Source organism: Chelonia mydas, chromosome 3 (assembly GCF_015237465.2).
Source record: "Chelonia mydas isolate rCheMyd1 chromosome 3, rCheMyd1.pri.v2, whole genome shotgun sequence".
In the NCBI taxonomy this organism is placed as follows: Eukaryota; Metazoa; Chordata; order Testudines; family Cheloniidae; genus Chelonia; species Chelonia mydas.
The window spans coordinates 162110346-162123730 of record NC_057851.1 but is presented as its reverse complement, the minus strand read 5'-3'; the positions used below and the strand labels follow the sequence as shown (position 1 = coordinate 162123730).

The 13385-nt window shown below is 46.5% G+C and overlaps 2 protein-coding genes across 5 annotated transcripts in view; one reads left to right on the top strand and one right to left on the bottom strand.

The window, feature by feature from the left end:
* INTS7 (integrator complex subunit 7) overlaps positions 1-4052 on the bottom strand; it is a 35442-nt gene extending 31390 nt beyond the window's left edge. For both annotated transcript variants that reach the window (XM_043543681.1, XM_037895750.2), the window contains exons 1-2: positions 3920-4052; positions 996-1125 (exon numbers count right to left, since the gene is read on the bottom strand). In XM_043543681.1, the coding sequence (XP_043399616.1) occupies positions 996-1125; positions 3920-4010 (221 nt within the window). In that variant the 5' untranslated portion in view covers positions 4011-4052. The remainder of the gene's footprint in view (positions 1-995; positions 1126-3919) is intronic.
* A 129-nt stretch (positions 4053-4181) lies between these two features.
* The window catches only part of DTL (denticleless E3 ubiquitin protein ligase homolog), a 33200-nt gene continuing 23996 nt past the window's right edge, over positions 4182-13385 (top strand). Inside the window, exons 1-7 of one of the 3 annotated variants that reach the window (XM_043543682.1) lie at positions 4182-4272; positions 5228-5353; positions 8697-8795; positions 9177-9238; positions 9329-9449; positions 10505-10570; positions 12768-12883. In XM_043543682.1, the coding sequence (XP_043399617.1) occupies positions 4182-4272; positions 5228-5353; positions 8697-8795; positions 9177-9238; positions 9329-9449; positions 10505-10570; positions 12768-12883 (681 nt within the window). Of the gene's footprint in view, positions 4359-4430; positions 4601-5227; positions 5354-8696; positions 8796-9176; positions 9239-9328; positions 9450-10504; positions 10571-12767; positions 12884-13385 lie in introns of those variants that run through there. The other 2 variants (XM_043543683.1, XM_037895742.2) reach the window with 2 other exon arrangements.

Below are 13385 nucleotides of genomic sequence, written 5' to 3'. Positions count from 1 at the left end.
AGGCTTGCTATGTGATAGGGGTCACCAGTACAACAGTTTGAGAACCATTACTTTAGAAGGACAGAATGACAATGCCTTCAATTGTTCGTTATCACTCCAAACCACTCAGGATGTCAGCTGGCTCCAAACAGAGTCCACCCAACCCTCCTTAGGGCTTGGCTACATTTGCGAGTCAGCGTGCATTAAAGCAGCCCCGGGTGCCCTAGCTCACTACCTGTCCACACTGACAAGGCACGTAGAGCGCTCCGACTCTGTGGCTAGAGCGCTCCTGGTACTCCACCTCAGTGAGAAGATTAACACTTGGTGCGTCTTGGCTGAAACGCCCAGGCATCAGTGTGAACAAGGTGTCACATTACTGTGCTCTGATCAGCCACCGGAAACATCCCATAATCCCCTTAAGTCAAGTGGCCACTCGTCATTGTTTTGGAATCGCTGAGGAATGCCCTTTGAAAGCTCTGTTTCTGACAGCCAGCATGCTTATCTGCTCTGAGACAAAGCAAACCATTACTGTGGAATGCTGTGTGTGAGAGAGAGGGGCGGGGGGGGGGGGTCTGCTGTTGTCTGAACTTACAAGACAGCATGCCGACATGCTCTCAGCCCCCCAAAAACCCACTCTCTCTCCCCCCCACATACACAAAACACACTCCCTGTCACACTCCACCCCCCACCCCTATTTGAAAAGCACATTGCAGCCACTTGCATGCTGGGATAGTTACCACAATGCACTGCTCTCTGTGGCCGTTGCAAGAGCAGCTAACGTGGCCATGCCAGTGCGCTTGAAGCTGTCAGTGTGGACAAACTGCAGTGCTTTCCCTACTGCGCTCTATGAAGGCTGGTTTAACTCAAAGCGCTCTACACCTGCAAGTGTAGCCATGCCCTTAGACAGGATAGTAGCTGTGAAGTAGGGAAAGCAGGAAGATTATCTAGGCTTCAAAGGACCATGGATCAGAGAAAATTACTTGAGGATCAGGGATGTGAAGCAGCACAATACTTACCCAACTCTGAAAACATCAGCCAGCTTTAGGAATGCAGAATTAATGAGAATCGGGAATGGATATTTCTGAAAGAGCCTGGGAAAACGGACAACAGCTTCACATTGCTCCCCAAGTTTTCCAGACCTGAGGCCTATGTGAAAAACAACAATTATTTTCTAGCAGTATAGCTATGGTTTTCTCTGAGGAAAGACCGAAAAACTCAAGATTATCTAGAGTGGGAATAAGATGGAGCATGACAAATCTAATATAGGAGGTAAAATGGGCTATTTACCCTCTCTAAGTAAAACTTAAGGGCAAAGTTAATGAAATTGAAAGGTAACAAATCTGCAACTAATAAAAAAGACACACTCCACACACATGCACAATGTAATTAACCCACAGAACTCATTGCCACAAGATACCATTGAGGCAGAAAGCTTAGCTGGATATTTAGAAAGGATTAGACATTTATATGAATAATGAGAACATCTATACAGTTGGCCCTGATCCTGAAAACAACCAAACACACATTTAACTTTACTCACATGCGTAGTCCTATTGAAGACTATAGGACTACTCACATGAGCAAAGTGACACACATGCTTAAGTGTGTAAGATTAGGGTCTTGGATAGGATAAAATTTACATACATTAGAATATGTAAAGTCAGGGTAATTTTGATTTTTCTGAAAGTGTAAAGGAAGTTAAACGTTCTTTCTGCAGAAAATATTTAAAACTGACATTTTTGATACTTTTATGCAGTGTCTAATGTCTCTTTTGGTCCCTATCAATTGAAAACTGAGTCATCATCAGTCTTCCATCATTAAATAGTGAGCAGGATAACTTTCAAGCAAAATACAAATATACTCATGATTAGCACTATTTAGTCACTAACTGAACTACTTTTTGTTTCCTTTTTGGTACTACAGAAGTCACTTAAGGAATTCACTTGACAAATATTACTGAGGTATTAGATACATAGAATAAGGGCAACAGAACAAGCACAGAGCACAATCTTGCGAATTCCAGACCCTGGCATTCTGTCAGCTCTCCTACAGACTTCAGTCCACATTCACTTTAGTTAACAGTTATTATTAAACATGTATATTGCAGTAGCATGAGAAGGCTACAACTAGTTTGGGTCATGTTGTACTTGACAAGCTCTTCACATTAATTATTTTTTCCCAAAAACAAATAATTCTATTCAGTCCATAGCTTAGAAGTGCTCTTGGATTCCTCACCAACACTAAGCTCTCATATATCAGCATCCAAGTTCACCACTTTCTATCATTTCCAGTTGGCTAGAAGATCTGTCACATCCTGGCAAAGATAACCTGGCCTCAGTTATTAATGCCTTCGTCAACTCTTAGTTGAACTACAGCAATGCAACATAGATAGACGTGAAACCTTCAGTGCTTAGGAAACTCCAACTGGTACAGAATGCTGCAGAACGTTTCATCAGCAACAGTGGTTACCACAAACAAATCAGACCTGTCCTCCACTCCCTACACAGGTACTCAATGGCCTAGACCAGAGATAGTCAATAGGTGGATCATGTGCCAAATCCACACCACGAGACACTTTTGAACAGACTGTAAAAACTTTTATTTACTTATTATTGCTGTTATTTTTTATATTATTTTCTCTGGAGTCTGGACCTTGACCAAGAAAGTTGTACCTTTATGAAAAATATATTGATTACCCCTGATCTAGACCCAAGATTCTAAGGGTAGGTCTCCACTTCAGAATTACTTTGATATATCTATGTCACTCAGTGAACAATTCACACCCTGGAACCACTTAGTTATGCCAACCTCAGTGCCAATGTATACAGGGGTATGTTGGTGGGAGGGTTCTCCCACCAATATAGCTACTGCCTCTTGCAGTGGTGGATTAACGATGAGAAGGTGAGGGCTCTCCCCTCACTTTAGAGCATCTGATGCAGTGTTTTTAGTGTAGACCTGCCCTGTGAGATCAGCCAAAGCGCTAGGATGAAGACTGTGGTTAACAACTTCTCTTCCCTGGCACAATAAGGGTAAAGGTAATCTGTGCAGGAATCATAGAATATCAGAGTTGGAAGGGACCTCAGGAGGTCACCTAGTCCAACCCCCTGCTCAAAAAGCAAGACCAATCCCCAATTTTTGCCCCAGATCCCTAAATGGCCCCCTCAAGGATTGAACTCACAACCCTGGGTTTACCAGGCCAATGCTCAAACCACTGAGCTATCCTTTCCCGCAGTTTGCTCAAGGGCCGGCCCAACAAGACTGTGCAATGAACTTTCACAGGAGCTAAAGGCCATCACAAGCCACCTTCTGCTGTCAGTCCAAGGCACGTTTCTCTGACCCTGCCGTCACTAACATGACCATACAGCTACACAGCTCTAATTAAAATGAAACCCCACCCGGGAGCCTCTCTGGCACACGGGCAGGGGACGAGAGAACGCGCAGGGAGCAGAGGCTAGCCGGCCAGTGGGACGCACGGCTGGAAGGCGCTCGGATGCTGAGGGGGGTAGGGGCGGGAAGAGCAGGAGAACCCACCCGGGCCAGAATTCCCGGCGCTGCCCAGAGGGCTCGGTCACACCAGGGCAGCGGCAAGAGGCGGTGGGGTTGGAAACGCCCCGGCCGGGCGCCGCCTGGGCGCTCTATGCTGGGGCGGCACAAAGGACCCGATCGCAACACGAACAGTACTAGGGGAAGGAGCCGCTCAGCCCGGCCGCTGGCTGCACGGCACCGGCTCCGCGAAGGAGGGGCCGCAGCCGGACCGAGGGAGGGGGCACAGGGCAGCGTGCCTCTGCGGCCGGCCTCGTCCTCCTCTGGGAGGGCCCAGAGCGGGGCCCGGGAGAGACACCCCGCGGGGCCCAGCCCCTCGATGAGGCGCCGCTGGCACTACGTGCGCGCGCATGCGCGCTGCGCTGCCACAGCAGGGCGGTGGGCTGCTTCTCCCTACCTTTGTCCAGCTCCATGAGGGCGGAGTTAGCGTCCAGCTCTTGCTCGCCGTAGCCCGCGTCCGCCAGGAAGGACTTGGCGCCAGAGGCCATAGCGCTCCCCGCTCCCGGTACTAGCTCACAGCACGGCTCGTAAACTCAGTGCCCAACTACCAGCGCCCCTAACCGTCTCCTGCACCTGCGCATGCGCGATTCGCCATACCACCGACGGGTTTACAGCGTGCGCACGCACTGTCACGTTCCCGCCACCACGTTTGGGGACGCATGCGCTGTCACCAGCTGCACACCACACGTGCGGACCCAGCGAGCCTCATACTCCCGCCACTGGTCTCTCGCACATGCGCAGCGCGCTCCGGTAGGTGTCCCTGTGCAGTGATGTGCCACTACCCACCGCCTTCACCGTAGCGCCGGCAGCATCTACCATGGGCAGAGTGGAAATAGGTGTGGTCTCGTGGCCCCGCCCCGGAGCCACCGCCCAATGGGAGGTAGCGGGTGTGGCCTCTAGCCCCGTCCCCGTCGTTCTGTCCAATGGGGAGCGGGAATGGAGTTTGGCGAATTGGCGGGTAGTTCGGGTGGCGGGAGTGGACGGTCGGGGCTGTGTTCGTTCCTGTCCCCGCCGCTGCTTGCGTAACGGGTCATGCTCTGCCGCTCGCTCCTCCACCGGGCCCAGGCCGGGCCGCAGCGTGAGTAACGGACCGCGATCCACGGGCCCGACCCTCCGCTCCCCGGGATCCGGCTCCCTGTCTCCCGCTGCGTGAGCCCGCAGCTCCTGGGATTCCCCGCCCGCTCCGCCGGACACCGCCTGCCCGGCTTCGGCCCCGACGCGAGGGGGTGGGTGCCAGGGCCGCGGGGAGGGAGGGCAGGTGCCTGTTCTCTCCGCGGCGAGCGGGACCGATGCACGGGGTGTGTGTCCCTCGCAGTGCCGCCCCTGGTGCTCTGTCCTTGCTTGGACAGCCCCACTGCTGGGGCGCCCCCTCTCTGGAGAGATCATCCCACGGGTGGCTCTTTCCAGCCGGGGGAGGGGCTCGCAGCTACCTATGATGATGGGGTTTGTCTGGCGCATCTCGATAAGACGTTTCTAACTCGGGGGGTGTAGCGAATGGTATAGCAAATGCCCCGCACAGGTCGTGGATTTTTCTGTTTAGCGTTCAAATTATGACGAGTACTTCGGCTCCATGACCAAGTGCAGAACCCCATCAACGTGGATGAGTCCACAAAATGTGGACAAGACCTCTGACCCAAGGAAGTTAGTGGGTTTCATTTCAGCCACTCAAAATCCTGATACATATCAATCTTTTTCTTATTTTTAGGTCTGTCCTTGCAATATCCCCTACAACACCTCTTGGATTGCTATCAGTGTAGTCAGCAAGATGACCACCTTTCTTATGGAGAGATGGGAATGCCAGTTCCGCCTTTTGGTTGCACCTTTTCTACAGGTAAGTGTTCTTTTCTGAAATTAAAATACTATGCTAGAGCCAAAGCTGTGCATATGGACAGATATTGTAACCATTTATTTTGAATATTAAGTTTCATAAAGAGTTCCTTATTTTATATCAAGGACAAAGTAGATGACAGTTAATGACACATCTATTAGAGCAACCAATAAGGTGAACTGAGTAACACTGTGATTTACTTTGGTATACTAGAGCTATGCAGCACAATGGACTGTGGGAAGGATCATGGGATTTCTATGCATTTTACTAAAGTGTGCTCAGTTAAAGAATTTAAATGCATTTACACACTTTAACAGCTTTTGATTTCAGCCTTGTCTAAGGCAAAGTATGTCTCATTAATGTGGAGCTAAGATGTTTGCAGGTTTAAAATTAGGCCAGTTGGTCTTGATTCATAAGTAACTAGGACCTGGAACAGAGTGAGTAGTAGTAAATAGAAACTGGTGAGGAGGAAGATGTGCTACTAAAATCCCATACGTATCCCTTCTTACTAAATAAAAAACCTTTTAAGTCTTTCTGTGAGTGTAGCATAGGTGAAAGTTGCTGGCTTATTTGACAGCTCTGGATACTGAAATCCCTATCTGCTGGTATAGCACTGACATTAGGTGTGCAAGTTTTTCCACACTGCTCCTTCTGCCCCAGTCTCAACCCTGGCCTGGAGGAACCACCAAAGGGTGTAGAGGATAGTTCATTTTTTATATTTACTCAACACTGTGAATAAGGTGACAGTCAGTAGTAAGAGTGGTTAGGTGCTGGCTTTGGTGATGAGCATACCTGTCCATGAGAAATGAACTAAGTCAACTAATTTTCCATGGACCATTGGGCAGCTATCAGATGGCCATGGCTCTTGACCACTACACAGTTGGGTTGGATTTGTACCATCATCCTTGAGAGGAGACTTTGGCAGCTCATTACTAGTTCCCTGAGCAATCCAGTCCCCCTTATATGCTACTTTCCAAATCCAAAGGTCATGCTAAAAACCTCACAGCATCAAATAATGATAGGATATCTGTTACCTCTGCATTTTGGAATTTGTTATTCTGTCTGCACTATCAAACCATTTTGCGTAAAAGTAATATTTCAACTAACAGATTTATTCAAGGAACAAATATATTAAAGAACCCAAATTACTGTGACATTGAGTTAACTGATCAAATCCAAGACCTTACTGTGAATCTAGGGAAGAAACTCTAAAACATTTGACTCATAAAAGTTAAGGGGAAATTAAAGGCTCACTTTGCATTTAGAATCTGTAAAATTGTGGGATAAAATAAGTCAATAGAATCATAGAAATGTAGGGCAGAAAGGGACCGTTAGAGGTGATCAAGTCCAGCCCCCTGCACTGACGCAGGACCAAATAAACCTAGATCACCCTAATAAGTGTTTGCCCAACCTGTTCTGGGCAATGACTGGGATCCCAAAACGTGCCTTGAAAGCCTATTTGAGAATTTAACTACCTTATCATTAGAAAGTTTTTCCTACAATTTAACCCAGGGGTTCTAACCATTTTCCTTTCTAAGGCCCCCTTCAACATGCTATAAAAACTCCAGGGCCCAGCAGGGCAGGGGGTGGGCCCTTGGACACAGGCATAGTTTGACTTCTATTTGTGGGGGCAGGCGCCGACGGGGCTTGGGCCAGCTCCGCATGGAAGGGTACATGGTGGCAGCGTCACCTCCACCCTCTGACTCACCTCAGTAGACCACCCAGCCTGTCTGAGTTGTGTGTGGTGGGAGTTCAGCTCAAAAAGTTTGAAAACCACTCAGGATACAGAGAGGGGGTAGTTAGGGACTGTGTGCAGGTATGGGGGTAGCTAGGGGCTGTGTGTGGTCAGGGGAGTAGCTTAGGGTGCAGGAAGGGGGTAGCTAGGGGCTGTGCACCAGGAGGGCTCCCCTGTGGTCACTGCTCGCCAAGGGCTCTGCCAGCCACAGAGCCGGGTCCCCCTGCCTAGGTGGCTCTTACTGGCTGCATGAGCTGAGGAGCAGCTGCAACCCCAGGCCCCAGCAACGGGAGACGGAATGCCGCGGCTGCCCACTCCATGGCACCAGCCAGAGCATCAGCTGCCAGGCTCCGGCTTCCCGCCTCTGACCTGATCAAGGGGCAGGGAGAGGAGGAAGTGGGGGTGTGTGGAGCTGTCCTTGGGACTGCTCCACTCTGGCACTGTGGGGAGGGGAAGCAACCAGTGCTTGGGGCTTCAGCCCCATGACTCCTGGCTCCAGCCCCACGGTGGAGGGTGCCAGGGCTTCTGGCTTCAGCCCCACGGCAGGGGAGTCCATGGCTCAGGCTCTGGGTTCCAGGCACGGGGTCCCGCAGCCCCCCAGAAAGGGCTCAAGGCCACCCAGGGGCTACAGACTCTCGATTGAGAACTGCTGATGTAACCTAAATCCCCCTTGCTGCAGATTAAGCCCATTACTTCTTGTCCTAGCTTCACTGGATATGGAAAACAATTGGTCATCATCCTCTTTATAACACTCCTTAACATATTTGAAGACTTTTATCAAGTCCCCCTTCAGTCTTCTTTTCTCAAGACAAAACATGCCCAGTTTTTTTTAACCTTTCTTCATAAGTCAAGTTTGTTTAATCTTTTATGATTTTTGTTGCTGTCCTCTGGATTCTTTTCAGTTTATCTACATCTTTCCTAAAGTGTGTTGCCCAGAACTGGACACAGCACTCCTGCTGAGGCTTCTCCATTACCAAGTAGAGCAGAACAATTATATCCCATGTCTTACATACGACACTCCTCTTAATACCCCTCAGAATATTAGCCTTTTTTGCAACTACATCACATTGTTTACTGATACTCAATTTGTGGTCCACTACAACGCCCAGATCCTTCGCAGCAGTACTACCATCTAGCCAGTTATTCCTCATTTTGTTGATTTTTTTTGCATTTGATTTTTTCCTTCCTAAGTGTAGTACTTTGCACTTGTCTTTATTGAATTTCATCTTATTGATATCAGACCAGTTCTCTAATTTGTCCTTTCTGATATTCTTTATAAACTACTGAGGCAGCAGGGGACTAGTAGTTAGGAATATCTGAGTTCTAATTATAGCTCTGCCACCATCTCACTGTAACATTTGGCAAGTCATGTAAGCTTTCTGTTTTCCCTTTGGTAAAGTGGGCTATTCATATTCTGTTATAGAGCATTAATGTTTATATAGTGCTTTGAAGATGTAAATTGCTATGTAAGTGCTAATTACTTTTTCCAAAGTTGTGCAATTGCTGTGTATTCTATTTAAGTAATTTGTTTGCAGTTCTCTTTTGGGAAGGAAACATTGAGGTAGCTATTTAATATACAAAAAACATAACTTCCAATCATTTGTCTTTCAGCTTCAGATCTGGAGCATGTACTTGCAGTTGCAAATGAAGAAGGCTTTGTTAGACTTTATGATACTGAAACCCAAAACAGTGGCAAGCAGATCTTTAGAGGTAAATGTAACACAGAGCAAGATCTGAACTTGATGTAAAAAATGGGCATGATTTGTTAGAAGCAAAAAGCGCTTTCGCTGTGTTGACTAATACTTAAATATGGGCAGTACTTGCATTCCTTCTTTGTAATTTCATGGCTTCTGTTTTTAAAGCAGTAGTGTGGGCATGTCCCTAGTATTGCTCTTCTAAACAAATTGTCCCATGTTGCTTTTAGCACCCGTGAAAAGCTGTTGTTGACAAGCCACAAAATGTAGTCATTTGAATGTTGGATTAAAAAAATGTTCATAGTTCTCTACAAGTGAATGTCACGCTTTAATGTGTTTCCAAGATGCCTACTTTTTGCATGGTCTGAACTAATCTTAGCCTTTGTTTTTCCTTCAGAGTGGCTGGCTCACTCAAATGCGGTCTTCGACCTTGCCTGGGTGCCTGGGGAACACAGGATTGTAAGATGACTTGTGCTCTCTGACTTTATTTTTAGTGCTCTGGTGAACGATGCAAAGAATGACTAAATCTTTTCATTTCTTCCCCTCAAGGTTACAGCTTCAGGAGACCAGACAGCCAAAGTGTGGGATGTGAGGGCTGGTGAGCTGCTTGGCATATGTAAAGGTCATCAGTGCAGCCTCAAGTCAGTTGCTTTCTCTAAATTTGAGAAAGGTAAATGTTCATGTTTCTCTCCCCATTTTTTTTTTAAAGTAAATCTTAGTGCTGATGAGATCTCTGGAGGCCAAAGCCCACTGTTTGTAGCACAGGCAGTGCCCGAGTAGGCTTCCTCACACTGCCCTTCCAATGTGGCTCAACTGTGTCCAGTAGAGACCTTCTCTGGGGTGAAAGGCTGGTTAAGTTTCCAGGACCACTCAGTTTTAGTGGTCTCTGGGCTGAAGTTGTCAACAAGGGTGTCTGTGCTATGTAGTTATACATAAGGAACTGTAACAAGGGTGGCCAAACCACAGTTTATGAGCAGCACGTGGCTTTTTTTACAGTTAAAGTGCGGCTCGTGGAGCCTCCATCGCGCTTCCCCCTGCTTCTCTGTCCACCAGACTGGGGGGTGGGGTGGAGCTCGGGGCTTCTGCCCTTTGGCAAGGTGGTGGGGCTAGGGGCTTCTGCTCTGAGGGGAGGGCGGTCTTGGGGTTTCAGCCCTCCAGGGAGCACCTGTCGGGCTTGGGGCTTCAGGCGGTGCCTCCTGCAGGGCTGAAGCCCTGAAACTGGCAGGCGAGCTTGGCTCTTGAACTTCTGAAGATTATCATATGCGGCTCAGAGGATCAGTAAGTTTGGCCACCCCTGAACTATAGTAAGATTAGCTACTCCTGCATGGGACACCAGAAAGCGATTTAATGCTGGTAACTTCTTCTCATCACGAACCTGAGCCAAATTTAAGCTATTAAAGTTGGAGGTCCCCTAAGTCATTCAGTTCTCCTTGAACATTCATATGCTACTATCTTCAATTGTTGCCTGTGGGTCAGTTGTAATAAGGAAAAACCCACCAATCTCCTTTGCCAAACGGTACCAAGCAGCAGGCTGCCTTTCCTCAGATTCTAAATCTACCACCTTAGCAGTGAGCCTGCAGCCTTGAGATGTGGTTGCCAGGTTTAGGGCTAGGACAGGCAGATGACGCAGGGCATTGTCACAGAGATGGTGCCACCCTGGCTTCAGTTAATCTTCTAAAATGAACACTTGTAACTTTTTGAAGCTAATAAATATGTTTCCCTCAGCTGTCTTCTGTACTGGAGGCAGAGATGGAAACGTCATGCTCTGGGACACCAGATGCAACAAAAAAGGTAGGTGAGCTTTCAGATGTGTGTAATGGGGCTGGTGGTTTGTGTTCCGTATTGGAGCTTATTCTTTGGGGTTGATGCAGTTTATTGGAATACAGGCAAAGCCCCTTAAACAGGACATGAATAATTTGGGGGAAAAGCTGCTTAAGTGGGAGAAAGCCAAGGATCTGATTTTTCTGTATTTAATGGGTATTACCACTTTCATAGCACTCTCAGATTTGCCTAAGTCTCTGTATTGATATGTTTTGTGGGCCACAATTACAGAAATGTAGTGCTTGAAAGGGACCTTGAGAGGTCATCAAGTCCCACCCCTAAGATGAGGTTGGACCAAATGAGCCTTATCCCTGACAGGTGTTTGTCCAGCAATTCTTAAAAACCTCCAGTGAGTGGGATTCCACAACCTCTTTTGGAAGCCTGTTTGATAGTGTAACTACCCTTATTGTTAGAAAGTTTTTCCTACTATCTAACCTAAATCCCCCTTGTTTCAGATTAAGCCCATTACTTCTTGTCCTGCCTCCACTTGACCCCCCATTTTGTAGTTGTGTATTTGATTTTTTTTTCTTTCCTAAGTGCAGTACTTTGTACTTCTCTTTGTTGAATTTCATCTTGTTGATTTCAGACCAATTCTCCAATTTTTCAAGGTTATTTTGAATTCTAATCCTGTCCTCCAAAGTGTTTGCAACCTCTCCCTGCTTAGTGCCTTTCAACCAGTTGTAACCCACCTTTATGGTAATTACATCTAGGTCACATTTCCCTACTTTGCTTATGAGAATGTCATGTGGGACTGTGTCAAAAACCTTACTAATATGAAATCGCTTGTCTTGCTTCCCCCCATCCACTAGGCCAGAAACCATGTCAGAGAAGAAAATAAGATTGATTTGGCCTGATTTGTTCTTACACAAATCTGTGCTAGTTATTCTTGATAACCCTGGGGCAAAAATTGGGGATCGGTCCTGCTTCAAGCAGGGGGTTGGACTAGATGACCTCCTGAGGTTCCTTCCAACCCTAACCTTCTATGATTCTATGAACCCTGTTATCCTCTAGGTGATTACAAATTGATTGTTTAATAATTGGTCTGTTGTTCACAGTTAGAGTTGCTACAAATTGTTCTCAGCTGCTGATCAGTGCTTTTGCTGTCCAGACTCTCAAGAGGCCCATCTGGAGGAAACAGCTCTTGGTGCATGCTGTTCTCCACACTTCCACTGTGCCTTTGCTCTTGCCAATCAGTTGGGGACTTCAACTCACTGGATCAGGCAGGGGAAAAAAAAATTGTTAGAGAAATGTCCAAGACCAACCAGAAAGGAGAGTGTGTGAGGGTTAGGGCTGTGAGCTCATAGATGGCCTAACTGCTGTGATTTCAGTGAGTACTATCAAAAGAGGAAAGATCTGATCCAAGAACTAGCTGCCCGAGATTTTACTTTACAGTTGTCTGACTCATGCAAGAAATGATGCCATAACATTGGTTTTAAACCTGTTCAGCATTGACACATGGGCAAGGCACCCTCACTAAGCTGCACCATATGTGACAGAACTCGGGTTAGTTGTAGACCAGTCAGATGGCTTTGTAAGGTGCTCAGACACCACGATGATAGGTGCGGGAGTGATGAATGAACAAAAAACTGAGTCTCCTCAATGAAATTTATCAGCTTCATTGTACTTGGAACCAGACTGGAGAAAGCACTACAAACGTAATGTGGGAGCAATCCTGCACTGGACTAGATGATCATATGTATTTCCCTTCACAATTTAGCTAACATTAATGAAGTGCTATGTAAGTGCTAACTTTTAGAAACTTGACACACACTGTATTTAATAAACCTCATGACTGCATGTTGTTAAATCAACAGGATTTAAATGTATTAAACTGATACTTCAGTGAAATTAATTGTAGAACTCACTGTCCTAAAGGGCTAACCATGGTTTGCACTTCACTTAATCAGGAAGAATTTAACCTATTGAAGAGTCCTGACTGAATGGCAGCTATTGCAATATATGCTCATGTTCTTTATTTCCTGCTTCTATTCAGTATTTAAAATAATTGAAAATGCTTGTTTGCAGAGTATATGAATGAAACTAAAGGTCACTCTCAGTCAATTCCTAGAATGTATTTCCACTCTGTGTCTATTTTTATTAAAACTATGGCTGTAAATGGGAGCTAATCTAGCAGTAATAAGTGAGGCTTCCTGGAACTGTCTTTCAGATGGATTTTACAGGCAGGTGAATCAAATTGGAGGAGCCCACAACATAGTAGACAAGCAGATACTCTCCAAACCCAAGAAGAAAAAGCAGAATCTCAGAGGACTTGCCCCTTCAGTGGTAAGAATTTGGAAGGTGAAAGAAATCTAGGACTCTACTTCCCAAGATAGCATTTTGTGTTGTGGTAGCTTTGCAAAGTAATGAACAAGAGAGCATCTCGACTGGGGAGAGCTATCTAGTTTGAATGGGATAGAAATGCTGATAAGCTTATCTTCTTCAAAGCCTGATCTCTACTGTTGTTTTATAACTAGACACTGTGATCAATTTGGGTCACCTGTGTTGGAAATTAAATATGAGATCTAGTTATCCTTGAGCAAATCATATGTTCTTTCTTCCCCGGGTATGTGCTTGTGTTTTTACTTTGGAGGGATCAGTGCCCAGCATTACTCCATTCCTAGGCTTCTAAGATTTTTCAGGAAGCTATTCACACTGTCGTGCTTTTATATTTATAACTCATGGGAGTAAGAGTTGTGCCTATTTCATCCACTAAATGCAATGGTGCGAGAGCTCTACTATGTCTAATCTGCGAGGAGTGTTTTCAAATCTGAGCCCAATCCCATTG